The sequence below is a fragment of the Myotis lucifugus genome, unplaced genomic scaffold, assembly GCF_000147115.1.
Source record: "Myotis lucifugus unplaced genomic scaffold, Myoluc2.0 scaffold_244, whole genome shotgun sequence".
In the NCBI taxonomy this organism is placed as follows: Eukaryota; Metazoa; Chordata; class Mammalia; order Chiroptera; family Vespertilionidae; genus Myotis; species Myotis lucifugus.
Window position 1 is genome coordinate 1,501,204 of NW_005871292.1, and position 25,893 is coordinate 1,527,096.

General features: G+C 49.8%; 2 protein-coding genes across 10 annotated transcripts in view; both read left to right on the forward strand.

The window, feature by feature from the left end:
• Positions 1–3,803, forward strand: part of SBSN (suprabasin) — a 5,154-nt gene extending 1,351 nt beyond the window's left edge. For 5 of the 9 annotated variants that reach the window (XM_014464279.2, XM_023762397.1, XM_014464273.2 and 2 more), the window contains 4 exons: positions 372–1,103; positions 2,517–2,582; positions 2,691–2,735; positions 3,623–3,803. In XM_014464279.2, the coding sequence (XP_014319765.1) occupies positions 372–1,103; positions 2,517–2,582; positions 2,691–2,735; positions 3,623–3,646 (867 nt within the window). In that variant the 3' untranslated portion in view covers positions 3,647–3,803. Of the gene's footprint in view, positions 1–296; positions 1,104–2,516; positions 2,583–2,690; positions 2,736–3,622 lie in introns of all 9 variants that reach the window. The other 4 variants (XM_023762394.1, XM_023762395.1, XM_023762396.1 and 1 more) reach the window with 1 other exon arrangement.
• A 7,259-nt stretch (positions 3,804–11,062) lies between these two features.
• DMKN (dermokine) lies at positions 11,063–25,506 on the forward strand. Its single transcript, XM_023762358.1, has 20 exons — positions 11,063–11,583; positions 11,862–12,071; positions 12,154–12,213; positions 12,480–12,529; positions 12,690–12,741; positions 12,907–13,044; positions 14,112–14,174; positions 14,411–14,461; positions 16,435–16,488; positions 17,355–17,405; positions 17,526–17,570; positions 17,775–17,822; positions 20,037–20,093; positions 20,414–20,461; positions 22,111–22,161; positions 22,278–22,319; positions 22,648–22,719; positions 23,749–23,772; positions 23,880–23,927; positions 25,193–25,506. Exons 1-19 carry the CDS (start codon positions 11,278–11,280, stop codon positions 23,925–23,927), a joined length of 1,470 nt encoding a protein of 489 aa, XP_023618126.1. The 5' UTR covers positions 11,063–11,277; the 3' UTR covers positions 25,193–25,506.
• The last annotated feature ends 387 nt before the right edge of the window (positions 25,507–25,893 follow it).

Below are 25,893 nucleotides of genomic sequence, written 5' to 3' on the forward strand. Positions count from 1 at the left end.
GAAGCAGGCCAGGTTTGGTCATGGCGTCCACCATGCCACTGGCAGGCTGGGAACGAAGCAGGGAGGTTTGGTCAGGCGGTGCATCCATGCCACTGGGCAGGCTGGGAACGAGGCAGCAAGGTTAGTTCAGGGGGTGCATCATGTGATTGGTCAGGCCAGGAACGAGGCAGAGAAGTTTGGTCAGGCGATCCATCATGCCGCTGCGCAGGCTAGGAACGAAGCAGGGAAGTTAGGTCAGGGGGTTCATCATGGGATTGGTCAGGCTGGGAACGAGGCAGAAAAAGTTTGGCCAGGGGGTTCATCATGGGATTGGTGAGGCCTGGAAGGAGACTGAGAAGTTTGGCCAGGGGGTCCACCATGCTATTGGGCAGGCTGGGAACGAGGCAGAAAAGTTTGGCCAGGGGGTTCATCATGGGATTGGTGAGGCCTGGAAGGAGACTGAGAAGTTTGGCCAGGGGGTCCACCATGCTATTGGGCAGGCTGGGAAAGGAGGAGACAAAATAGTCCAAGGGGTCCATCATGGGGTTAACCAGGCTGGGAAGGAGATGGGGTGGTTTGGGCAGGATGCTCATTATGCCACAGGACAGGCTGAAAAGGAGGGAGACAAAATAGTCCAAGGTGTCCATCCTGGGGTCAACCAGGCTGGGAAGGAGGTGGAACAGTTTGGCCATGGGGTCCACCATGAGGTTAATGAGGCTTGGAAGGAGGCAGAGAAGTTTGGTCAGGGGGTCCACCATGCAGCAGGGCAGGCTGGGAAAGAGGGGGACAAAGTGGTCCAAGGGGTCCACAATGGAGTCAACCAGGCTGGGAAGGAGGTGGATCATTTTGGCCAGGGAGTTCACCATGCCGTTGAACAGGCCGGAAAGGAGGCAGACAAAGTAGTCCACGGGGTCTACGATGGGGTCAACCAGGCCGGGAAGGAGGCAGAGAAATTTGGCCAAGGGGTCAACCACGCTGCTGGCCAGGCTGGAAAGGAAGCGGAGAAACTTGGCCAAGGTGTCCACCATGCTGCTGGCCAGGCCGGGAAGGAGGTGGACAGGTTGCAGCAGAATGCTCATTATGGGGTCAACCAAGACGGCAAGGAGGCCAACCAGCTGCTGAATGTAGGTGAACAGGGGAGGGGAAATGGGGAGAAGGGGGCTGGGGGAGGGAGAGGTTAAACTAAGATATTTGGGGAGCCCAGGTAGCCTTCATGTGGTGAAAGAAGCTTAGGCAGCTATATAACCATGCCCTCCTTCCTCTCCTTCTTTACAAAGGAGCTGGTGGTCAGATGGTCAGATGGATCAAGCCGTCTTATCTGCAAAGCTTTAAACCAGATAGTGTGAATGTGACCCAGCCCCGCCTCCGGGAGCTGCCCTCCTAGTTGAGGAGGACTGGAGGGAGGAACATGAAGCCTCTCCTGGGGAACAGGAATCAATTACTGAGCCAGCATCTGTGACTGTGGGAGCAGATGAGTATTGAGAAAGGGCAGAATATCTGAGTGTGAACATGAGGAATAGCTTTGGAGATAAGCCCTTTTTTGTTTAATTTTCATAATGAGCCTTTGAGGTTGTCAGGGCGAGGAGGCTGTCTTGACTCCCTGATTCTCAGATGAGAGAACTGGAGCTCAGTGAGGTTTAAGGGGATTTGCCAGGGTCCTGTGGCTAGCACACATCTTCGGCAAATCACAGGCCCGGGTTCTTCCTCTTCTTCACATGCCTCCTCAGAATAGGTCTCCTGGAGGGTTTCTGATCCCCATTTAGGTAGAGGGAACAGTTACTGAGAGGACAGGAGAGGCAAGCAGCACTATGCATAGCTGAACAGGCACTAAGGAAGGAGCTTGGCAATAGAAGGCAGACTCCTGCCTGCCTCAATTCTCCACTCTAATCTCCATGAGGAGGCTTTGGGATACTATCTTGAGGGACTGGCCCAGGCCTCAAAGCCTATAACCACATTGGCTTCCAGGCAGGGAGCCAGGGATGTGGGTGGGGAGGAAGGGTCTATGTGGAAAGCATGCATGGTAGGCTCTGAGACAGACAGCAGGATTCACCATGTAGAGACCAGGAGAGGGAGGTTTGTGATACGGCTCCAGGCCGGCAGCAGCAGCAGAGTGGCACTGCTGAGTATCTGGGGCTAGGATTGAAGATAGGGATCAACCTGAGTTAGGGATCAGGCTCAAGTGTGTGTAAAGGGGGTAGAGTTGAGGTCAAGGCTGAGGTTAACTATGGTCTTGGTATTTGTGTGGGTCTTCTGGGTTCCCTTTCTAGTCAGGCCACTTCTCAGGGACTGAAAGCATCTCATTAACTAAAATAAAAGGGAATGGGGGGAAGAGTAGTCAGTAGGGGCAGACATCCTTACTGGCTTTTCTTCCCATCTCTTACAGAATTACCACAGCAACAAGGCTTTTGGGTTTCTTTTTGGACAGTGAGGGATAGTGGGTTAGTCACCCTAGGGGGCAGCAGGTAACTGGGGAAAAGGAACTTGGGAGACCCTCAAGGATTGAGGGGTTGTAATGATGGTCTGGGCTTTGTCAACAGGGCGGTCACCCAGGCGGATCCACCGGCCATCACGGAGGGGGCGCAACCACAACATTAACATCTGGAGTAAGTCTCACGAGCAAAGCATAGACTTGGAAGTGGGGGAATGGAGGCCCTCCCGAGATGGTGCTGGGGTGGGTGATGGGCACTGACCCTCTTGTCCTTGAATTCCAGGCTTCGGTCAACAAGCCCTTCATCAACTTTCCAGCTCTATGGAGGGTAAGTGCCCACATGGTTTTAGATTTCTGCTCTCCGTCTTGGGAGATGTTTGTACATTGCCCTTCCCATTGCCTGCTCATAGACAACTTCACTGTGGACAGACTCTCAGCCTTTCAGAGACTATGCAACCCATTTCCCAGCCCTGCTTGTGCCTTTCTTCACCTGCTCCTTACCCTTTGCATCCTGCTTTTATCTCTTGGGTGTTTTTCATTCCCACTGAAGCAAACACAAGCTGGCAGAAAAGACCTCCAGTGGCACATGTGCATCTATGAGCCAGGGAGAGAGGGGTGGCTGGAACCATCCCCTCCATGTGCCTACCATCTCTCCTCATCATTTCCTCTGTGACTCCCTCCCTACCTCAACCTACTGTAAACACCCCTGCCATGCATCCCTGCTGTCTTCCAGCAATATGCTGGGTGGTGGGAACTGTAGCTCTGTCCTTTCCCTGAATAAAGACTCCCATGGGATCCTCGTCCAAAGTAAAGTCCTAGCTGTATTCTTTGGATTGAGTACCTCAGCTACCTGAGGCTGGGCGGAAGGGTAAGGGTGTGTAACAGCTCTTTAGACTGCTCCTGGAACCCAAAGGCACACCTTGCTTATTCCAGGGCTATGGGGTGGCAGGGGATTCTCTGAGGCAAAGCAGACAAGGCTTCTCAGTTCTTACAGAGTCCCCCCTCTTGGCATCTCTTCCCTGGAGTACTGGCTCCCTGTTCTTTCTCAATCTAGGTGCTACCTTCCTTAAGATATTCTCAAGAACATAGGCAATTACTGGGCCAAAGTAGCCAGTCTCCCTCTCATTTCTCTAGGGAAGGATATGAGGGCAAAGGTCTCACTGTCCTTATGACTGCATACCCTGCATTCACTCCCTATCTCCTTCTCTCTTCCAGAGCGTCGCCAACATCATTCCCTAAACTGATGCACTGGCCTTGCTGAGCAGACTGGCTTTCCTGTTGGCATATCAGCTGAAATGACTTGGAGGAGCTAGGGATGGGGGGCGGGTAGATTTCGGGAGTCCCTTGAGGGAACTGTACTGAGATTTGTGAATAAATATGACACAACATGCCCTCATTATGGTCCACATGCTTCCTAAGGAGGGATTGAGGGGAGGCTTGTCTTTTCTCTTCTTGCTTCTATTCTGAGAGCTGGGGGTCTGATGGACAGGACAGGTTGAGCTGGAGATCTCAGGCTGATCAGATCTAAGAAGGCGGTTAGAGAGACAAACCGAGTTCCATTAGTGTGCAAGGTTCGTGGTCAGCACTGGGAGGAGCATCATGAAGGAAAGCCACTTCAGGCCAGTAGTGGGGGCGGAAACACCAGGGAGGAGATGGCAGAAGCCATCTCAGCATCCTCATTCAGGGGATGTTGCGCCAAAGGAATAACAATGATTACTTGGACTTATTATGCAGTTTAGGCCTGCTAGGCTCCCTGACGGGTGCTTTACATGCATGACATCACTGAAGTCTCCCAACCAGTTAGGTAAGAGGTATTGTTATTGCCCCATTTTATTGAGAAGCATGTAGAGGCTTGCACAGGTTAAGAACATGACTAGAATTTGGAGGGAGAAACAGCCTAACAGCTACAAGGGATATTCTAAACAAAGAGGTCTTCCCTTGTTTGGCATCAGTAGCTATGGGAATCGGTGAATAAGGAGAGAGGATAGACATGCATTTGGGAGGTCCCCTCTCCGGGAGGAAGGCCAAAGGTTCAGGGGAAAGGCACACTGATGGCAGGAGGGAGAGCTTCTTCACAGAGGCAGGAATGGTGACGGAGGAGGCCCAGCTTTCAGATCTGTGATGACTAAAGCCTGTGGAGTCATCATAGAGCTACTACCTACTGAGCACTTACTGTGACGAGTGCTCATGCTCTGTAACCATTTAAACTTCCCCCAACCCAAAGGCATGAGTCCTCTTATGTTCCCCATTGTATGGATGAGGAAACTGAGGCTCAGAGGGGCAGAGCACTTGCCCTGGGTAGCCCATGAGAAAGCAGCAGGCCTTCCTATTGCCAGAACCTGCTGGGAGACTTGCATTCCAATCAGGATCCTGTGCCTCCACAGGGGCCATTAATTTCCTCCTCTATAAAGCAGGGATGCTTGCCTGCAGAAGAGGACTATAAACATGGCTTCCAGCATCAAAATTCCATCAATGGTGGGACCAAAAGAAAAAAAAAAAGAGAGACAGTGTTCTGCCCTGTAATTTACAGGCTTCCTGAGGAGACAAGGCATAGAAACAGAATATGAAAACAAATGCAAGGCAATGCAGCAGTAAGAACAAATAACACACCAGGGAGGGTGTGCACGATAAAGGTGATGTTCCTGACACTTTATATTGAAAATATTTCTAATTTAGCACAAAGATGAAGAACTTTAGAGTGGACACCTGCATACCCACTATTTAGATTTTACCACTAACATTTTTCTATGCTTGCTTTATCACACATCCATCAATCACACACATCTCTCCATCTAGGCATCTATCAATACATTTTTTATGCATTTCAAAGTAAATTTCAGACATCTATTTCCTGCATTTTTTAAAAGAGAAGCATTCATTCATAGCACACATTACTGAAAGACTACTCTGTGCTGGACATTGTTTCATATGGACTGGAGGACTCCCTTCTGAAAAGGGAATACTCAAGGGAATCATCCTGTCATAAAGTAAAAACTTGCACTGATTTTATTTGTATGCACATTTTCTTGCTGAATATATTTGCCAAAGAGGTATGGGATAAATCATTATGTACTGGGAGCCAACCCTGGGAGGCTTCTGGAAAAGAAGATCGCAGCTGGTTTTGAAGAGTAAAAGGAGCATGGCACATTCTTGCCTCGAGGCCTTGCATGCTGTTCACTCTGCTAGGAATATTCTCTATACGCTCCCCCCTTTTAAATTAAAGTATAGTTGACCGTTTGCAACACCATGAATGGACCTGACCTAGAGGGCATTATGCTAAGTGAAATAAGTCAGAGAAGAACAAATACCATAAGACTTCAATACATGTGGAATCCAAAAAGCAAAACAAATGAACAAACAAAACAGAAACACACATAGGTACAAAGGACAAATTGATAGCTGCCAGAGGAGAGAGGGGTGGGGGCATAGGTGAAAAAGGTGAAGGAGAATTAGAGGTAAAAACCTCCATGTCCCTTTTGTCCCCTATCTTAGTTCCTTCTCACTCTTTAGGTCTCAGCTACCTTGACCACACAATCTGAACAAAAGACCACTTTTGTTATTCTTTCTCATGGTACACTGATTTTTTTCTTCATAGCACATACAACAATTTGTAGTTATATAGAGGGTGTCCCCCCAAAATGTGTACACAAACTTTGAATAAGTATAAAGGCAATGTTTATCAAAATACATTTCATTTTCAAAATTGAGCAATCAGCTGTTTCAATATATATGTTTTTTTTTGGGGGGGGACACCCTGTATTTACTTATTTCATATCCATTTTCCCTCTAGACTAAGAGGTTTAAAAGGAAAGGTCAGGCTAGGCACACATGGCTGGCAACTGGTAGAGGGAAGGCTTGAGCAGACTTGGGAAAGGCCTTGGAATAAGTGCGAGCAAGAATGAGGCACTTGAGACAGGTAGGTGGAGCCAGGCTGGGGAGTAACAAAAACAGGAGGTGCCAGTTTCTGCAGATGTGGAAGAACAAGGAGAGGAGTTTGGGCGGGACCGGACAGCCATCTTTATTGGGTGCTTACTATGTCTATGCTAAGCACTTACAGACATGATTCATTCCAGCCTCACAACCTCTCATGAGGCTGGTACCATGATTAACCCCTCACAGATGATAAAGTTGAGGTTCAGGGAAGGGAGAGAGTTGCCTGAGGCCACCCAGCTAGTAAGTGGTGATGGCAGGCTCTCTTCAAGAGCACTTCCCTGCTGGTGACCTCTGCTAGTGAGGTGGCATGCTTCCCTGGGACCCTTGGGGAGTGGGCTGCTTCAAAGTAAGTCCTCTTTAAAAATAAATTTCTATATTTGGCTCTTTCAGGAAGTGCATGTGTATGTCTCAAAATTAAACAGCTGTCAAGAAAGCATTACAACAACAATGGTAACACGCCCAACATATATTGAGTGCTCCTGTGTGCCGGGCACTGCTCTATGCTCTTTGCATTATTACCTCATTTAACCCTCACATTCACCTCTCTTACAGATAAGGAAATGGCTATACAGATGATTAAAATTGCTATACAGATGGCTAGTAAGTGGTGGACCTAGAATTTCAACCTAGACTCCAGGACAGACACTGTGGAAGAGATGAGCCAGTAGGTGCTAGTTTGAGGCCTAGGACCCCCTAGGAGGGAGCAGAAACACTGTCCAGACCCAAGGCCTCCTCTCCTCTCTATACTTGAGTTCAACCTCCAAACCTGCCCCCTCAAGCCCCTTCCCTGATCTCTGTACTCCTCTCTCCCCACAACAGTCTGTTCCCCAGAGGAGCCCTGTTCACACCCAAGTCAGATCACAGCCTTCCTCAGTTCCAAGCCCTCAGCTGGTTCCATCTCAGTCAGATAAAAGTCAAAGTCTTCACAATGGTTACTTCTTCACAAATATATAAAGAACGCATACACCAAACAAGCAATCCAATTAAAAAATGGGCAGAGGACTTGAACAGACACCTCTCCCAAGAAGACATACAAATGCCCCACAGATATACAAAAAGATGCTCAATGTCAGTAGCTATTAGGAAGATGAAAATCAAAACTACAATGAGATACCACCTTGTGCCTGTTAGAATGGCTATTATCACCAAGACAGGTAATGAGTGTGGGAGAGGTTGTGGAGAAAAGGGAACCCTCATTCACTGCTGGTGGGAATGTAAACTGGTATAACCATTATGGAAAGCAGTCTGGTGGTTCCTCAAAAAATCAAGAACAGAGTTACCACATGACCCAAAAATCCCTCTTCTTGGGTATCTACCCGAAAAACTTGACAACATTTATTTGCAAAGATATATGCACCCCTATGTTCATTGCAGCATTATTCATGGTGGCCAAGACAAGGAGACAACCCAAGTGTCCTTCAATAGGGGACTGGATAAAGAAGATGTGGTACTACTCAGCCATAAAAAAGATGAAATATTGACATTTGTGACAACATGGATGGACCTTGAGAATATTATGCTAAGCAAAATAAGTCAGTCACAAAAAGCTAAGAACCATATGATTTCACTCATTATGTGGGATATAAAACTGAAACTCATAGACACAGACAACAGTATGGTGGTTACCAGAGGGAAGAGGTGGGGGGTAGTAAAAGGTAAAGGGGGCCAAATATATGGTGACAGAAGATACTTTGACTTTGGGTGGCGGGCACACAATGCATTATATAAATCATGTACCATAGAAATGTACACTTGAAACCTATATGATCTTATTAACCAATGTCACCTCAATAAATTAAATTTAAAAAATGGTTACCTCTTTTTTTTAAACTCCTCCCATTCCCCCTGCTCCAGCCTCAAAGCTTCTGCACGACCATTTCCTTGCTTGGGATACACTATCCCCAGATATCCTCCTGGCTCAGTTTCTCACTTCCTTTGGGTTTCAGCTCATTGGTGACATCTCAAAGAGCCCTTTCCTGACCACCCTATTTAAAATACCCACTCTGTCTTCTCTAGTCCCTCACTCCACTGTGTTTTCCTTCATAGTGTTCATCACCACCTGAGAGGTTTATTGTCCAAATTCCCCCACAATGAATGTGAGCTCCCTAAGGAAAGAGATTTTGATGATCTTGTTCCGTGCCTAGAACAGGCATGGCACAGGTAGGTACTCAATAAATACTTGTTGAATGAATAAAGTGGTGAATGAGAGAGAAAAGATGAAATCAGAGGGTCGTGGACATGATGTGGGCATGACAGCTTTGTGGATGCTATCATATATAAAACATGGGAGGCATGGTGATGTAGGGTCAAAGCTGTTTGGAGTCCGACAGACTTGGGGAAAATTCTGACAACTCCATTTTACCATAATCTTTTCACATATGATCCTGTGTATGTGTTTAAAACTCTAGACCTCAGTTACCTCATCTGTAAAATGGGAATAACCTCCTTCCTGAGGTTATAGTGAGGATTAAATGAGATCATGCATGTGAAAGCACCACATCATCTATTGGGTTGGGTATATAATAACTATGCCTTAAGACTGATTTGAGGTGACTGCTCAGGTACAGAGATGTCTGAGGCAGTTTTTCTCAGAAGGTAGAACATGAACCTGCTGGTTGTAGGGGAAAATTTAGGTGGTCTGTGAACATGGCTTTAGATCACTCTGAACCACTCAGTGAGAAACGCTTTTCTCATTTTCTTTGAAGCTTTCTGATTTGTTAAAGAGAAAGACTCAGTTTCTGTGCTGGTGCGCCTTAAAACATCTCTCAGACTTGCTAATAAAGAGGATGCAGAAACTGCAGCCATATATAATGCAATACCATTGTTTGCTTCTCTCTATGTTTTTCTGGTACTTTCTATTTATGGGCAAGTGATTTTGGCTTTCTACTTCCAGCAGCAATATAAAATATTCTCTTAAAATTAAGAAAGTAAGCTAGCTTAAAGAAAAGTCTTAGCAATAAAGAAGGGAGAGGGCAGACGTATGCCATTGTGAAGGTGTGTCCCACGAGGGAAGTGTGGCAAGGACTCTGAGTCAGTGGGCTCTCTGCTGCCTGCCGAGGTCCTGTCCTCGGCCAGTGGGAAGCAGCAGGCTCAGGACTGGGGTCTCCATCACCAATCCTGGAGGCCTCAGATTTACTCCTGCTTCCCTCCCCCGACAAGATGCCAGGGCAAAACCAAAACCAATTTTATCCAGGGAAGAATGAGGGCTTTGAAAAGCAGGGGGAAGTCTGAAATACTGAGGTGACAGAAAATGCTGGGGATCAGGGCTTAGGAGAGAGGCAGGCTGGGCTTGGGTTTTGCTCTACCACACATTCACATGTCCTCTCTGAACCCCAACTTCTCCATCTCTAAATGGGGTAATAATAAGACTGATCTCCAGGGCTGTCTGAGCCTTAAAGTGTTTAGTCCAGTGCTGGACACATAGAAAGCCCTTGATAGATTGGAGCTGCAATGATTATTATTATTATTATTATTATTATTATTATTATTATTACCACCACATTTATTATCATCATTGAAGAGTCAGAGATGGAGTAACAGGGAGGTAGGAGCTGCTGAGGACAGGCAGGGATTGTTTTCACATGGTAAGAGGTGTTGAATGTTACAAGTTGGGGTGTGGGTGCTGGGGTGGAGAGAGAGACTGACTGGGAGACATTGAGAAAGGCCGATGGAAACTGACCCCTCCTAACTGGGCTATGAGTCGTGGTGATACAAGGCAGTGGCAAGTGGGAGGGCCTGGACTCCTGGGAGTACAGAAGCAGCCATGCTTGCTAAGCAGGGATGAGACCTGACCAAGTTCCACATCCTGAGCTGGGACCCGCAGAGCATCATGCTGCTGACATAGGGTTCCTGCCCTTGTGCTGACCCCTCCTCCCGTTCCAGAGTCATCCTGGCCCCTGGGGGGAGGCTGGGGGTGGGTGGGGTGAGCTGGTGCAGTCCTAGCCCTCCCAGGAGGCCATGAACTCACACACGTGTCCCTTCCGTAACAGGTAAACAGGATGGGTGCTTGGGTCAGCCGCTCCCTCCCAAGGTCTTTTCCTCCCACTCATTCCCTGGGGGTGGCTGGCCCGCCCAGCTCCCCTGCTCCACACCCAGCTTTCTTAGCCAAGAGCCACCAGGATGCTAACTGAGACACCCTGATGACCACTCTCAGGGTCGTGGCCACTTCCTTCCTGGAGGCCTGGGGTCTCTACTGAAACCTGAGGCCAGTCTCATAGCTCCCAGGCCAGGCTCTTTGGAGTTGAGGAAGAGGGTGAGGGCAGGCACCTTTAAATGGCAGCCTGGGGGAGAAGAGAAATGGGAGAGGCAAAGGCTAATTGAAACTGAAAGTCACCTGACTCCATTCTGATGCCCCCGACCTAGGCTAGCTGACACCTAGCTCACCTGTCCCCTTTCCCACTGAGTTTCGTATCCTTGCCCCACTGGTAGGGCCCGGCCTGTAATTTCCCTCCACCTACCACCTCTAGGAGACACCAACAGACTATCTCCTCAGGTGCCCCCATCCCCACCCTGCGCCCCAAATTCCTGGGGTTGGGAAACTGAAACACTTTGCAGCCATCTCATTCCATTTCTCCCTCCCTCCCTGATGCATGGGCTCCCTCTCTGTTTCAACACAGACTTTCAGACTCACAATTACAGCTCATTACCCTATCAGTGGCTGGCCCTGAGTCACTGGGAGGAGGGACTCCGGGCTGCCCAGCCCTGTCACCTTCTCCCAAGCTGCAGTATAAGGAGTAGTGGCAGGGAGGAGGCCTCTGGGAAGGCAGGGGAGTCTGGGAACGAGAGAGGAGGCTGCAGACCTAGAAGGAGAGAGAACAAGAAGTCAGAAGGAAAAAGAGAACAGAGGAGGGCACACAGACACAGAGAAGAGAAAGGGCCAACAGAAGGAAACTTGGGTGGGAAAAAGACACTTAGGAGGGAGAAGGAGTGAGGCAGAGATGAAGTTACAGGGGTCCCTGGCCTGCCTCCTGCTGGCCCTGTACCTGGGCAGTGGGGAGGCTGGCCCATTGTTAAGTGGAGGGGCAAGCGCTGAAGCAGGTTTTGGGGAAGCCGTTGGACATGCGGCAGGAGATGCCATTAGTCATGGAATCAGGGAGGCCATTGGCCAAGGGGCTGGAGAGGCAGCCCATGCTCTTGGAAACACTGGGAGTGAGGCTGGCAGACAGGCTGAGAACATTATTCGACATGGAATAGATGCTGCCCACAGCTCCTGGCAGGGGATGCCTGGCAGCAACGGTGCTTGGGTGAGTGGCTGGAAGGAAGCTCGGTGTGGAAATGGGAGACTGTAGAAAGCTGGGTTGAGAATCTTGGGAATCAATGGAAAGGTGAAGGAGTCTTACTTGTGGCCATCTGGGGCAGTTTCCGTCCATGCTATGCATCCTTTCTCTACCACCTTGGGGTCTCTCCCTGCCTCTCCTTATGCCCTGCTCTGGCTCCTCTCTATCTTAGTTGCTCTGCCTGCCTTGCCCCATCATGAGTGATAAGGTCACACACACTAAGTGCTCGCATGTTGTCCTTGCAGGGAACCAATGGCCAGCCTCCATCTGGAGGCCACGGCACCTTTGGTTCTCAGGGTGGCCTCGGAGCCCACAGCCAGGGCAATCCCGAAGGTCCGGGCAATCCCTGGATCCATGCTGGAGGCTCAGGTGGCAGCTTCGGAACCAGCTCTCAGGGAAGCTCCTGGGGCCAAGGAGGCAATGGAGGGCCATACAACTTGGGGCCCAACACTCAGGTAAAGTAAGCACCCAGCCCTGATCCTGCACCTTCACCTCTTCAGGCCCACACTCTCATACTTAGTCTCACCCTCCCTGCAGGGAGCTGTGGCCCAACCTGGTTATGGCTCAGTGAGGGGCAACAGCAACCCAAATACGGAGGTAAGAGGAAAAGTCGGGGCGAGAAGAGGGTGTCTGGGTGCCTGTGACAGAAAGCAGGAGAGACAAATAGGAAAAAAAGATGGGGAGGCAGATTGGCCAGGGAGAGATGAGCGTGGGGAGGAGGCAAGGGAGAGCGGGATGTCAGTGCGATGGGTGGGGGAGGGACACGTTGGGAAAGAAAGCCGAGCCACATGAGGAAGGAGAGCCTGGCGTGGCAACAGCCCTAACTGAAACCTCACAACCCACCTGTCCCCTTTCTTCTGCAGTGCACCAACCCTCCGCCCTCTGGCTCAGGTGGAAGCTCTAGCAACTCTTGGTAAGAGGCGGGGCACCTGAAGCATCGGGCACAGGGAGAAAACAGAACTCTCTTTCCTCTTTCCTCAGACTGGGCAGGAATAGCAAGAGAGCAAGGGGATGGAGGGATGGAGGGAAGCAATCTTGGTGTTCTCACCTTTAGTCCTCACTCTGGTCCCTCAGGGAAGCAGTGGCGGCAGCAGCGGTGGTGGCAGCAACAGTGGTGGCAGCAGTGGCAGCAGCGGCAGCAGCGGCGGTGGCAGCAGTGGCAGCAGCGGCAGCAGCGGCGGTGGCAGCAGTGGCAGCAGCGGCAGCAGCGGCGGTGGCAACGGTGGCGGTGGCAGCAGCGGCGGTGGCAGCAGTGGCAGCAGCGGCGGTGGCAGCAGCGGCGGTGGCAGCAGTGGCAGCAGCGGCGGTGGCAGCAGTGGCAGTAGCGGCAGTAGCGGCAGCAGCGGCAGCAGTGGCAGCAGTGGCAGCAGTGGTGGTGGCAGCAGTGGCAGTGGTGGCAGCAGCGGCAGCAGTTCTGGGGGCAACTGGGTGAGTTCTGCTCCTATGCTGAAAGGCAGAGATGAGGCTGAGGCCCGTGGAGGTCCCGGCCGAGGAGATGCGCTCCAAGGCCTTCCTGAACGCTGCCAGCCCTGGGGTGGGTGGCATCACTGGCAGTGTCATCCTGTGGCTCCTTCCCTTTGTTCCCCACCTTCCCAGCCCCACCAAGCAGGCTTGCAGAAGAGGTGCCCTCCCTACTTCTGCTCACTCTGTCCCTTATCTCTGCTCCATGAGGGTGGGGATCTTCTCTCTCCTGTCTAACCCCTATTCCTGCCGTTGTGGCCACTTGGAAATCTGACTACCGCTGGGGGTGACGAGTGGAAGAAGAGAGGTGGGCACGGAACAACATTATACTTGTCAGGGATGCTCCCGGCCGGGAGAATGGGGGCAAGCCTGCACACATGGAGACTTAAGACACTACAGGGCTGTGGTCCAGGCGAACTGATACAGATGCTGCACACGAGGCCCCTCCCCGATGGTGAAAGGACTAGGAAGGGACCACAACCTGTCAGCTGGATTAGGAGGGATCTCCAGGAGGGGGTCTGAAGAGAGAGAACACTACTGGCTTCCTTTGGAGTCTGGGGAAGGTGTCGGGCAAGAGGAGGGAGGCAACTAGAACAAGCCAGATCACATAAGCTGCTTTAATTTACTGCTCTTTGTTCTGCTGGCTTTTACCCCGTCTGATTTTCCCTTAGAAAATTCTAGGCATGTTGATCAGGCTCCCTGCCAGTGGCCCTTTCCCCTTTCTAGGTTCCAGGAGAGGGCAGGGGAGAGGAGAGACGGGGCAGGGCAGCACGAGGCCAGCCTGCCCTCAGGTGTCAGGGGACTTTTGTGCAGTTAGGCTCCAGAGGCCTCCCACCCCTGGCATGTGGTGGGATTACCCCACATTCCCAAATGCACTTGGCCACACCTGGTCTTCCCTGTGCTCCCATCACTTCCCTCAGTGAACGGCTGGCTGAAGACGGGGGGCAGGCAGAGGGGGTTAACATGGCTGGGAATCGTTTGGTCCCTTCCAAGTCCCTTGAAGACACCAGATGGACTCTTGCTTTCCCTTGTAGGAACACAGTAGCAGCTCTTCCTCAGGAAACAGCGGAGGAAGTGGTGGTGGAAATAAACCCGAGGTGAGTGTCTACGGTTTGCACCTGCATGGATCTCCCTGAAACTGAAACTGTGGGAAGGAAAAGAGGAGGCCCCGTGGAGGGCGGGAGAGTGACCGCTGGGGCTGAGAATGGGGTGGACCGCTGCTGGGGTGGGGCTGACGTGCGTGAACCTCGGGGCTAAAAGACTGCAACTTGAGGGCTGGAATTGGCGTCTAGGTAAAGACTGAGAGGAAGTCTTCTCTTTCTCTCACCCACAGTGTGACAACCCAGGAAATGGAGTCCGAGTGTCCGGAGGATCTGGGGGTCAGGTGAGAGCCAAACTTGTGGTTACCGCAGTTCATCACTGCCGCTGTGCTACTCCTTGTAACCCAGCTCTGCTCTCCACTCCTAATGCTAATCTTCATCCCAACCCCGTCTGTGGGGAATTACAATTTAGGGGCAGAGACCAAGCACATAAAATTACTAATAATCTCCAAAGGAATAATTCATTGCAAATCCTTATGGGACATCCCCCCACAGACAGGGCTGTGAAAGTCACCTGAAGACCAGTCCTTTTAGAAACATAAATGTACAAATGTCCTATGCCTGGCTAGTGAACACAATTTGCTAACCCCTTTGACATTGGTTTGCATGCATCCCCCTCCTAGTTATTCTGGAAATTTGGGCTTTCTCGTCAGAACCTGCAGCACTGACAGAGGAAGTGCTACACCAAGGTGCCCACGAATGGCCCGGAGGTCTCGTGAAAATGCGGGTTCTGATTCAGCTCTGGGGTGTTGCCAAGATCCTGGCTTTTAACAAGCTCTGGGGGAGGCTGGTGCAGAGCAGCAGCACGTGGTGTGTCGCCTGCAGGGCGAGGAGCATGGCCCTATGATGCTACATTGACAAGGCTCTCTGAAGAGCTCCTAAAATATTGGGGATAGTAATCTTTTATGGGTAGACAGGTTTCAAGAAAACGTCTCCCAGTTTGTTACTCTATTTCTAGTTTTTTACATACCAAAGTCTGTTTTTCTATGGTGTCTTCTGTTGAAAATAAAGGTCTTTATTTTCTTCTAGCATTACTAACACTTCTATAATTTCATTGTTAAATTTAACTCTTTAATCCACCTGGCGGTATTCTGGTGTATTCTGTCTAGTCCACTCCTGGATCCAACTAGGCAGGCCCTACACTTTGAATCAGATCTGTGAGCTGCCGTAGGAGACAATCAGATAAAAACAAAAGGGAGGAAACTGTGAGGTATAAATAAGCTTTTCCCCCCAAAACATAACTGGTATTCCCAGCCCTGTATTGAATCATTTCTACCACTGATTTAAAACATCATGTATATATACCTTAATATTTGGGGAGAGCTTCTGGGGGTTCTATTAATCGATTGATCTGTTCTGGGACAGGAACTGCAGTTTTATTCATGGTAGCTTTATAGTACATTAATATCTGCCAGTACAAGTCCCTTTGCTGCTCATCTTTTCCAGTGTTTTCTTACCAATTGTTAGGCATCTATTCTTCCAAATGAACTTCAAGATGATTTTGACAAGTTCCAAAGAGATTTCCATTAGGATTTTAAGAGGAATCATATTAAATCATACATGAATTTGCATGGATGGACCTGGTAAAACAATGACCTGTGTCTCACTGTCTTGTCCCTCAGGGCTTCAGAGGCCCCAGCGGCTCGGCGACATCAGGGTGAGGAGAGTAGGGACTGTGGCAGCGGCAATACTAACAGGGCAGACAGTCCCACCTCCCAGCCTGGTCTAGATTTTAGCTCTGGGAATGAAGAGGTGCCGATGGGTCTGGGATCCATACCAAACAGTGAAAGCAGAACTCAAAAGGAGCTGACCTCTGCCATAGGAGGAGACTAGCAGTTGACTTCTGTGCCGCCTCATCTCCCAGGGACTCTTCCAGCGGGCATCACCTTTCTGACTAAAGTGAAACATCAGCCCAGCCTGCATTTTGAATTAATTTAGTACAGCAGCCTGGCGGGTTCCTACTTGGTGGCAAAGGCTATTCCCACTGAACTGTGGACAGCTTGCAGACTGAATAGAAACAGATGGTGATGGTACCAATGAGCATCCTAAGTGAGAAGTAGCCCCATCCACAAGGGGGTGAAACAAGATTTGCCAGGAAAGATAGAGCTACCCAGAGAGAAGGGCCTCTCTTGGGGTCCTGGGAAGGACTCGGCCCTGCTCCTGCCTCAGTCCCCCGATTCAGGAATCCTTCACCTACTTCTCACCTCTCATCCTGCCTGCCTCCCCACCAACTCTTCTCCATTTTCTCTCTCCTCAGGGAATAAGTAGGGAAGGTAGTCGCCTCCTTGGGAACTCCCAAGGCAATTATCAGGTGAGCAGGGATGTCTTTAGGAGAAGGGATGGTGGAGTGTGGGGATAGAATGCAAAGGGCTTGGGAAAAGAAAGAGGAATATCAGTTTCTTCTTGCCAGCTTCTCTGAATCTGTCAGATGACTACCAGGAGATCAACAGGGGTCCAGGATCCCTGTCATTCTCCTTGATTCACCCATTCTCTCCCTTTTTACAACTGCCATCACAATTCTATTACCTCTGTGAGGGAAAAAAACAGATTAAAATAACAGAAGAATGGCTAGCTAAGGGGGATTTTAAAAATCATACTTAGAAGGCAGTGTGGAGAAGCATAAAGGCAGTGAACTTTGAGTTAGAAATGGGAGATCACTTGTCATCTGTGATCAGGCAAGTCAGTTGACCTCTGTGAGTCTGGCCTTCCTCTTGGATAAAATGGGCACTGTGCAGCCCAGCTTCCTCACCCCCACAGCTACTGCAGAGCTTTCTGCATCATCACCCGACCAAGGGGGCTCAGGATGCAGACACTGAACTCAGGCATGGAGATACATCCGAGGCAAGCTCTGCACAGCTCTGAGTGTCAGTGTCCTCGTCTGTCAAATGGACACATCTCCACAAAGGACATGGCAGGATAAGGCATAGTGCCTGGCGCACAGTGAGGCTATATATTAGGAAGTGGGTAGGGTTATGCTAGGCAGCAAATAATGAGTCATTCCAGGAAGGCTTTCTGGAGGTGGGGTTCTTAGGTGCTGTGTAAAGAAGAGAGGTGGCTTTACAGAGGGTTCATGGTGCTTGAGCAAAGGCAAAGATGAGTGGGCCAGGAGCAAGCTGATGGGTGGTATGCATAACAAGATGCATGAGCCTTGAACATCAGTCCCCTTTCCCCACCCAGGGGCAAGGGTCCAGTGGGGGAGGTGAAGCTGTCGGTGGAATCGATAACTTGGTGAGTGGAGGCATCACCCCACCTTAAGCCAGGACCCTCCAGACATCCATAGCTCCTGCCCCTGCCTCTTGCTCACGAAGTGTGTTCTTACTCTCATCCCATTTCTCATTGGTTCCTTAGAACTCTCAGACTTCTGGGCCCTTCAACTTCGACACTTTCTGGAAGGTGAGTTCAACAAGACTGCTCTGCTTATTCATTCTCTTTTGGAAAGCCAAAATCCTGTCCCCTTGACCTCACAGGATGAAGTCCTCTTTCTATAACTGCTGTCAGTGGTGGCCTTGACCTTTCTTGTCCCGAGGCTCCAAGCCAATTACATTATTATGATCCAATTTGACCAGTCTCCTTTTTTCTTTTTTCTCTTCTCTGCAGAACTTTAAAGCCAAGCTGGGTTTCATTAACTGGGATGCCATAAACAAGGTAAGGGCTGGAAGGCCATGTCATATGATCTTTGTGGGAGAGGAATATAGAGAAGAAGCTAAACCTCTGAGCCAGGTGAAATAATGATGATGGCCATGAAGAGCATTTTGGCTAGTGCTAAAAAAAAAAAAGAACAAAAACAAGGGGGAAGAACAGCTGAGATATGAAGAGAGGGAGACTTTGCAAACAGTTGGGTATTGAGGATGAGAAATGAATGGGCCTCTTTCATATCCTAACATGCAGACTTGCACAGGTCTAAACCTCAGTTTCCCCTCCGAGACCTGGAGGTTAATGGGAGAGGTAGCAGAGGCCGGGGTGGGAGGGTGGACTGAATAGTCAGGTGGAGCTAAAAGGCCACATGAGGACTGACACAGAGAGAGAAGGGAAGGAGAAAGCCAACATTTACTGAGTGCCTAATGGGTGCCCTGTACTTACATAATATTAGGGGACACATGGAGTCCTGGAGCCCTTTCTTCTTCCTCCCTCCTCTTGTAGGGAAACCCCTGGCCAAGCTAACACGACACCAGAATAGTAGAGAGAGTGGACTGGAAGGAGAGGATGAGAGCAGACAAACAATCCGAACAAACACCAAAAGCAAAAACTGTAACTGGCAGCCCAATTATGTGATTTTTTTGGATATATTAAAAAACACACACAATATGAATCAGTTGCCAAAGTTTAAAAATGTATAGACTTCACAAAATGACTTGGATTTCTGACTTCTATTGAAAAATTTGTCAACACAAGGCCCCATTCCATGGGCTACAATAAACTAAAGCTGAGTAGCAGCTGCTTCTTGCCATGGGGACTTGCTCTCTAGCAGTCAGACTGCCCCTGCCCATCACAGCCATTCTAGCCACCTGACTGGCTGTGTTCAGTTGAGTTTCTAAGCCTTAACTTAAAAGAATGAAAATTAGGATCCTGTCCTCTAAAACTTGTGGGGGAAAAGGGGTACTGATAGGGGGAAGCAAAGAGGCAGCCCAAACCCCAGGAAAGCCAAAGCCTTCCCTTTGGGATAAGGGGGAGTGGAAGACAGAAGATACAGATGTTCCCAGATGCAGCACAGTTTGGTTTGCATGAGCTAAATGAACAAAATAGACTGTTTCTGGTTTAGAAGCACAATCTCTGGTGGGGCAAGACTCCTTACTGTGAACTCCTTACTGGGGAAGCCCGACCCCTGAGCGTGGGGACCTTCGGGCACACACAGACACCTCTCAGAGGGCCAGGACGGATAGCCAAGCGTTTTGCACATCTAGAGGGCACAGTACAGTGAGTGCCTGCAGTCAGGCAGGATTCATCTGGGGTGACTTCCCAGGGGCACAGATCTCAGAAGAGGGACAGAACAGAGATGGGCAGAGAAGAGAATGGTGAGCTCTGGCTCCTTCACAGTGCGGGGTGAGGTGTGACTTCCTACAGAGTGAGGAGTGAAGACAGGGGGGCTGTACATAACATCCTGGCAAGGTACGAGAGTTTTCAAGCCCAAGCTGGAATATCGGGTTGACTGGATGACAGCCGTGGTTCAAAAAGGTCCCTGCAGATTTCTGGAGCAGGGGTCTAATATAACCTTGACTTTCCATTACTCCCTGAAGTCCTATTCCTCAAGCTCCCTCTTAGAACCCATTTCTTTGCCCAGGACGAGAGGAGCTTTCACATCCCATGACCTCCAGACAAGGAGCTACCAGATGGATGGGAGCCCCCCCACCCCTTCTTAAAAAAACACTATTCACCACTAATCTCAACCTTTGCCCTTGAAATAAACCTTAGCTGCCCCACACTCCTGGTGTCTGCTCCTTTCTTACGTCTCAACTGTTATCCCGGGGGAGGAGGGGCTTGGAAGGGATAACTTAAGCCCCCAGCTTTGGGAAATGGGCTGGAGGTGGCATGGCAGGTGAAAAGGCAGGAAGCTCTGTGGGCAGGTCTTAGTCTTGAGGTTTTGCTACGGTTATGTTCAGCCAGAGGAAGGGGAAATGGGATAGAGAAGAACACTCTGTGTGTGCTAGAGGCGGAAAGGACGGTAATGGCTCCAGAGATCTAGCTTCTCTCTTCCTCTGCTTGCAAAAATCGTTTTCTGGTCCCTAAAGACACCCAGCATCCCCCGAAATCTTGGTCATAGTGCAATTATGAAGACCGAGAAATGGTGGGAGCAGGAGTAGGGGCTTAGATGATCAGGGGGTCAGGCTCTCTGCTAACCTGCTCCCCACCTTTCATCCACAGGGCCAAGTCCCATCCCCCAGCACTCGAGCCCTCCTCTACTTCAGTCGACTCTGGGAGGTAGGACAATTCTCACTTTTTGAAGAACTGGGACCCTGGTCATCCTGTCCCTCTCTCTATCTCCCTCAAGGCAGCCAAACCCCAGCTCCTGTCACAAAATTCCCCCTCTGTTTATTTTGGAGATGGGAAACCTCATCCAAATCTTATCACTAATACCCTCAAAAATTCTAACACCTGTAATAAGTGTATCTTCATCTAACCCCAACCACACCCGGGCTCCAAAACCCATTCTTGTGCGTGGTCTTGAAACTTTCCCAATGAGCTGCCACACTCCACCCTCTGTCTCCCTGTGGCCCACTCATCTCTCCTTCTTCCTCCAGGATTTCAAACACAATACTCCTTTTTTGAACTGGAAAGAAATTATTGAGGTAAGAGCGGCAGAACCTCTTGTTTTGGGGTCAGGAAGCTCAGCTCTGGGATGTGGGGTGCTGGGTTCTTGACAATGGCTTGCAGATTCTGTGCCAGTTCCTTACTCTCTCTGCTGAGAGAGGGTGCCTCCCTCCCTTCCCACTTTCCTTTATGCAATGCTGAGTGGGGGTGGGGTGTGAGAGAGAAGCTGTGAGTCACTGAAGAAAGAGCAGGATGGCAGGTCCTCCTTAGGATGAAAGCCCAGGCCAAGGGTGGGGGCCCTCACAGGCCCCGGGCACATGAAGTTGGCCACTGTCTCTGCTCTGCTGCTGCTCCTGCTGGGCCTGGCCTGGCATGGGGGGAGCCACAGCTGGGTGGGTACTGCAGGGTGAACAGGTGATGGGGACCAGGAGGTTGAGAAGAGGGAAGGACCTCAGAACCAGAAATGGGGGGAATTAGGGAAGAAAGCTGAAGGGAAACAGTAGGTATGGGGTGGGGGGTGGGGAGGGAATCAAGTCATTGTTAACCGCAGGCAGGTGCACAGGGTCTGAATATCTGCGTTCCAAGAAGGACGGGCAGGACTCTGGGTCTCCAGAAAGCCACACCTCGGTTCTGCATGGCCAGTGGCCTTTTCAGGAACCAGATCTCTTAGGCACTGAGGCAAGAGTTGCCCATTTACTCACACATGGGCCAGGAACCTGAAGTCGGACAGGTGGGGCCATGCAAAGGAGGAGGCCAAGGCCTTCCAGCTGAGTGTTGTCATGTACCCATGTAGTCCCGTGTGACCACATCACCTGATTCTTCAAGAAAAGTTAGAAATCTGATATTGAATTGCTTATAACTAAATCAATTTTAAAAATGCAAACCAAGTAAAAAATGTCTGGAGGCCTGTGATCAACCAGTTTGTGACCTCAGTATTAGGGCTAAAACTCAATGTCAGGTGAGGATAGGTAGAGAGTTAAGTCAGAGTTAAGAAGAACACCCTAACCCTGTGTGTGTGTGTGTGTGTGTGTGGTGGTGGTGTGTCCTAGTAGAGAAGTGCTGATGGAAGGAACTGAACTTCTCTCCCACTGCTTAGGAATTTCCCCTGCTTCACCTGGGGGAGGGAGAGGGTAGTGCATCTGCAGTGTCTTAAGTACCTTCATCTATGTCCTTGTATGTCTCCCCTTTCTTTCTCTCTGACCCAGAGCTAACGTTATACACTCCACTTTGCCTCACAAACAACACTGTGAACAGGGATAAAGGGGCCTATGCGGGGAGCAGGGTTTGGCATCAGCAAAATGTGGGCTGGGGCTTAGGGCCTGGGCTCTGCTCCCATGGGAGCCTGTGTGGGCACCACTCATTTGTCATTCAGTCTCAGGCCAGCCTGCCAGCATTCCAGGTGCCTGGGTGGGGATGGTGTTGCTAAACCCAGTTCGCTACCCTCACTTCCCAGCACTGAGTGTGGAAACCTATCATCTGTATCTATCTGGACCATCAGTTTCCTCCAGGCTCACTGCCCTCTCTGTGGACAGCACTCATGGGCCACTGAGAGGGACGGGGCGGGGTAGGTGGGATGCAGGTGCTCCAGAAGGAGGGCAGCGCCCAGGCAGCAGGATGTTGGAGTCCCACAGTCTGGCAAGGCCTGAGGACCGTGGAGACACTCTAACTGTGGCCCCCTTTCTTGCAGGGTAACTATTCATCATCATCACTTCAGAAGAGGGCAGGCAGTGCTGGTCAGGTAAGTCTCTGCCCTCAGACTGACCTTGGAGGTCCTCAGCCTCTCTCAGTCTTGTTCCTCAGTCTGGCCAACATCATATTCTCCTCCTTCACTCCTCTGTTCTGTAATTTTCTCAGCCTGGTGCAGGATGGCCAGAGGTACCAGCAGTAACTTCTAAGGTAAGATATCTGCCACATGACCATCTGATTTAGACCTCACTTCTTTCCTTGGTCTTTTTTCCTCACCTCCCACTTGAATTGGGAGAGGGAAGAAGGCAGAGCCATTTGGGCTGGGACCATAAGGAGGTGAGCGTGTGAGCTTGGATGGCTGAAGGGGATTCTGGAAAAGAAAACACCTGACACCAGGAGGGGGAGAAGGCAGGGGCTTTGAGAAAGGTCCAGCCAGGGCAGGGAAGTTGGGTGTTTATTCCAGAGAAAAAAATGGTTTCATCCCTTCTGTGCTGTCCTCCACCCCCCCACTACCCACCGCCCTTGCTTTCTTCCGCAGAACTACAATTATAACCAGCAGGCCTATCCTACTGTCTCTGGTGGGCAGTACTCCGCCAAGGTCCCCGCTAAGGTAAGACTTGCAACTGCCCTGTTTTCCCATTGGGGTCTCTGCATGTAGGTGAGGGAGGGAGGCTTTCGCTGCCAGGGTCTTCTATGGGGGTTAGCTGAGGACAAATCCTGTTCACTCTGAAAGTCATCTCTTTCCACACCTTCTATCTTGCACTTCCAAACTGCTCTTAGAGAAAGGAAGAAGGTTCAAGACTCATTGCACCCACATTCAGAAAAGGTTACAAGGGAGCAGTGGCTACATCATGGAGAAAACTGGGAACCACTATCCTCTCGAAGAGAAATACCAGTATATGCTCCTTAGAAAAATCACATAAAACATGGCAGAACAAGCCACCTTCCTTCGTAGCATCCACTCTCTACCTCTTCAACTGCTGGCCTTCTGGGCGTGGTGCGGGTAGAGGGGGAGGAGGATAGGCGAAGCTAGCCCAGGAACTCTTGGTTGGTGGGAATAAATGCTTCATTCCAAAAAGAACTAAAAGGAAGAACATTTGAGAATTTTGTTGCATTCAGTTGCAAAGAAAGCAGTCTTATAAAGTCAGTAAATAAATGTGCTAAATACTAATTGGGCTGGTGAAGCAAAAACAGGTGGTATTTCCCTCCCCCTCTCAGAACAGTGAAGCCCTGTTCTCACAGAGAGGCCTTCCACCGAGAGATCAGAAACTCTCTGCAGACAGGTGAAGTGGCAGTCCACACTGCCTGTGGGTGTCCACTTTGCCAATTATTTGCGGCTAATTTCCATCCGCCTTGCAGGCAGAGGGAGACCTACCTATTCTCATTCACTTCCTGTGGGCAGAGTGTGCTAAGGGACCACATTCAGTATCATCTTGGGTAACGTGTATTTAAGATGATAAATTGTGCTGTGAAAAATTTCCATGGGCTGAATGTCTACAGTCAGACCCAAAGGAGCTTTGAGATAAACTGGTTTGATCTTGCCCCTTCCACTGAGCCCTTTCTGAGCACCAGGAACATGGCAGAGTCCAGAGAGGTCATTGTAGCACCCATATCACCTACTCTGATCATCTCTTTACAGGGGGGAGTCACGCTTTCTTCTTCGGTAAGTAGTGGGGCAAAGGAAATTGGCTTGTGAGAAAAGGGGTCTGAGGGCAGAGGTTGTGCAGGGGAAAGTGCGATGTCCACTCAGACTTTCTCCCTGTCCCACAGGCTTCCCGGGCGCGACCTGGCCTGCTGCAGTGGGTGAAGTTCTGGTAGGTGAGTATTAGAGTGAGCCATGCTCAGCTTCATCCAGGAGCTGGGGCACCATCGCCCAGGGGCAGGGCTGGGATCATGGCACTTGCTTTGCTCTGGGTGGGTACTCTAAGGGTACTGAGAAGGTGAGTCCAATGTGAGGGTGTGAAGAAAAACTTACAAGGTATGATCTACTCAGAAAGCACCTCTGAGTGCTGAGTGAAGGCCTGTTGGAGGGGAGACCATGCAGGAACAGATATGAGAAGAATGGCACACTAGGTTAAGGAGAGGGACTGGGATAGTAATTGTGCAGGGCAACTGTAGAGAGGTGAGCCTTTCAGGTGTAAAGGGTCAGAGGCAGGAGGAAGAAGTGAGTTCCCAGTGGGGGAGAGGTAATAGATTAACTTGGCAGAACCACATAAACTGTTTTAGGGGACAGCAAAAGTGAGGGGATGGCAGGTGAAATAGGTAAGACACAAAGGAACTGTGGGAATGCAGAAGCTCAATGAAGGGATGCCTGGTTTCATAAGCCAATCAGAGAAAGGTAAGTATCACATGATATTACTCATATGTGGAATCTAATGAACAAAATAAACTGATGAACAAAATAGACCCAGAGACATAGAAACATGGAATCTCAGAAAGAAGGCGGGGATGGAGGGTAGGGAGAGATTAACTGGGGAACTTACTACATATATGCATAGCCCATGGACACAGACACTAGTGCAGGGAAGACCTGGGAAGGATGGGTGTGTGGTGGTGGTGGTGGGGTCAATGAGAAAAAAAGAGGGGCATCTGTAGTGGAGGGGACTTTCAACAATAAAGATTAAAAAAACACAAAGAACAACCACTTAGCAAACACTTAAATGTGACAGGCATTGTGATTGGCCCTTTATTTGTGCCATACTATTAATTCCTGGAAAAGGGGCTATAATTGTTTACATATTACAGATGAAGAAACTGAGGCTCAGAGAGGAAGTCTCACTCTTGCTGCAAGAATATGACATTCAGTTCTGGGTGCGACTAACCTGTTCACAACGGTGTCCCACCCCTACCCCCACCCAAAGAGGGGAATGAAGGGGCAGGGACACTTCTATTTTGTTCTATAAATATCTATATTATAAAAGGCGTGAAACGACCAAAGACCTGCGCTGGTGGGTGGGCAGGGCCGCACAATTTCACATGCTGGGCTTCTAGTATTTTAATAATGAACTAACACAAAAAGATAGGATGTCTGGTTTCAAAAGATTGGAAGTGGTCACATTCTACCACTTTCTCTTTTCTCCTAGAAAATTACTCCCAACTATGCCTGAGACCCTGAGAAACATCAGTCATCGAGGAACCCAACCACGCCCCTCCCCCAGCTCTCCCTCCGGGCCAGCCCTGGTCTGGGTGTTGACACCTGCTCTTTCTAGGTTGGGGACCTGTCCTTTGTTTCTTCCCACGCATGTGGTGTCTCCTTGACCACCAGCCTCATCAAATAAACCAGCCACTTTTTCTACCTACTCCATGTGTGACCTGAAGTCACTGACCGTCTTTCAGGAGGAGCATCCCACTTTTGAGTTTCTCTGTGGAAATAAAACATGAATCTTTTTTTCTCTAAGACTTTCGTGAATTTTATTCTTTAACACTATACTGATGGCCCAGATCAGGGAGATGGGAGACTGAATTAGGGGCAGATAATCTGTCTCCCTCCTGAGACTGATATACAAAATGGTGGGCTGAGAGAGATAAGACCTGGGTAGTCCTGACAGGAAGTAGCTAGCTGACCTCACTGGGCCTCAGTTTCCCCATCTGTAAAAAATGTTCTTTGCCCAACCTATATCTGAATACTATGCTTACTGCCCTTGAAGTGGCCATGGATGTTTTGCTAGCCTGCAAATCAGAAAGTGGGAGTAGAGAACCAATTCAGAGAAGACCAATCCCAGAGGGTCAGGGAGAGGGCAGGAACAAGAGCAAGGGGTAGGTGCAGAATATGCCTTGGCCTCTA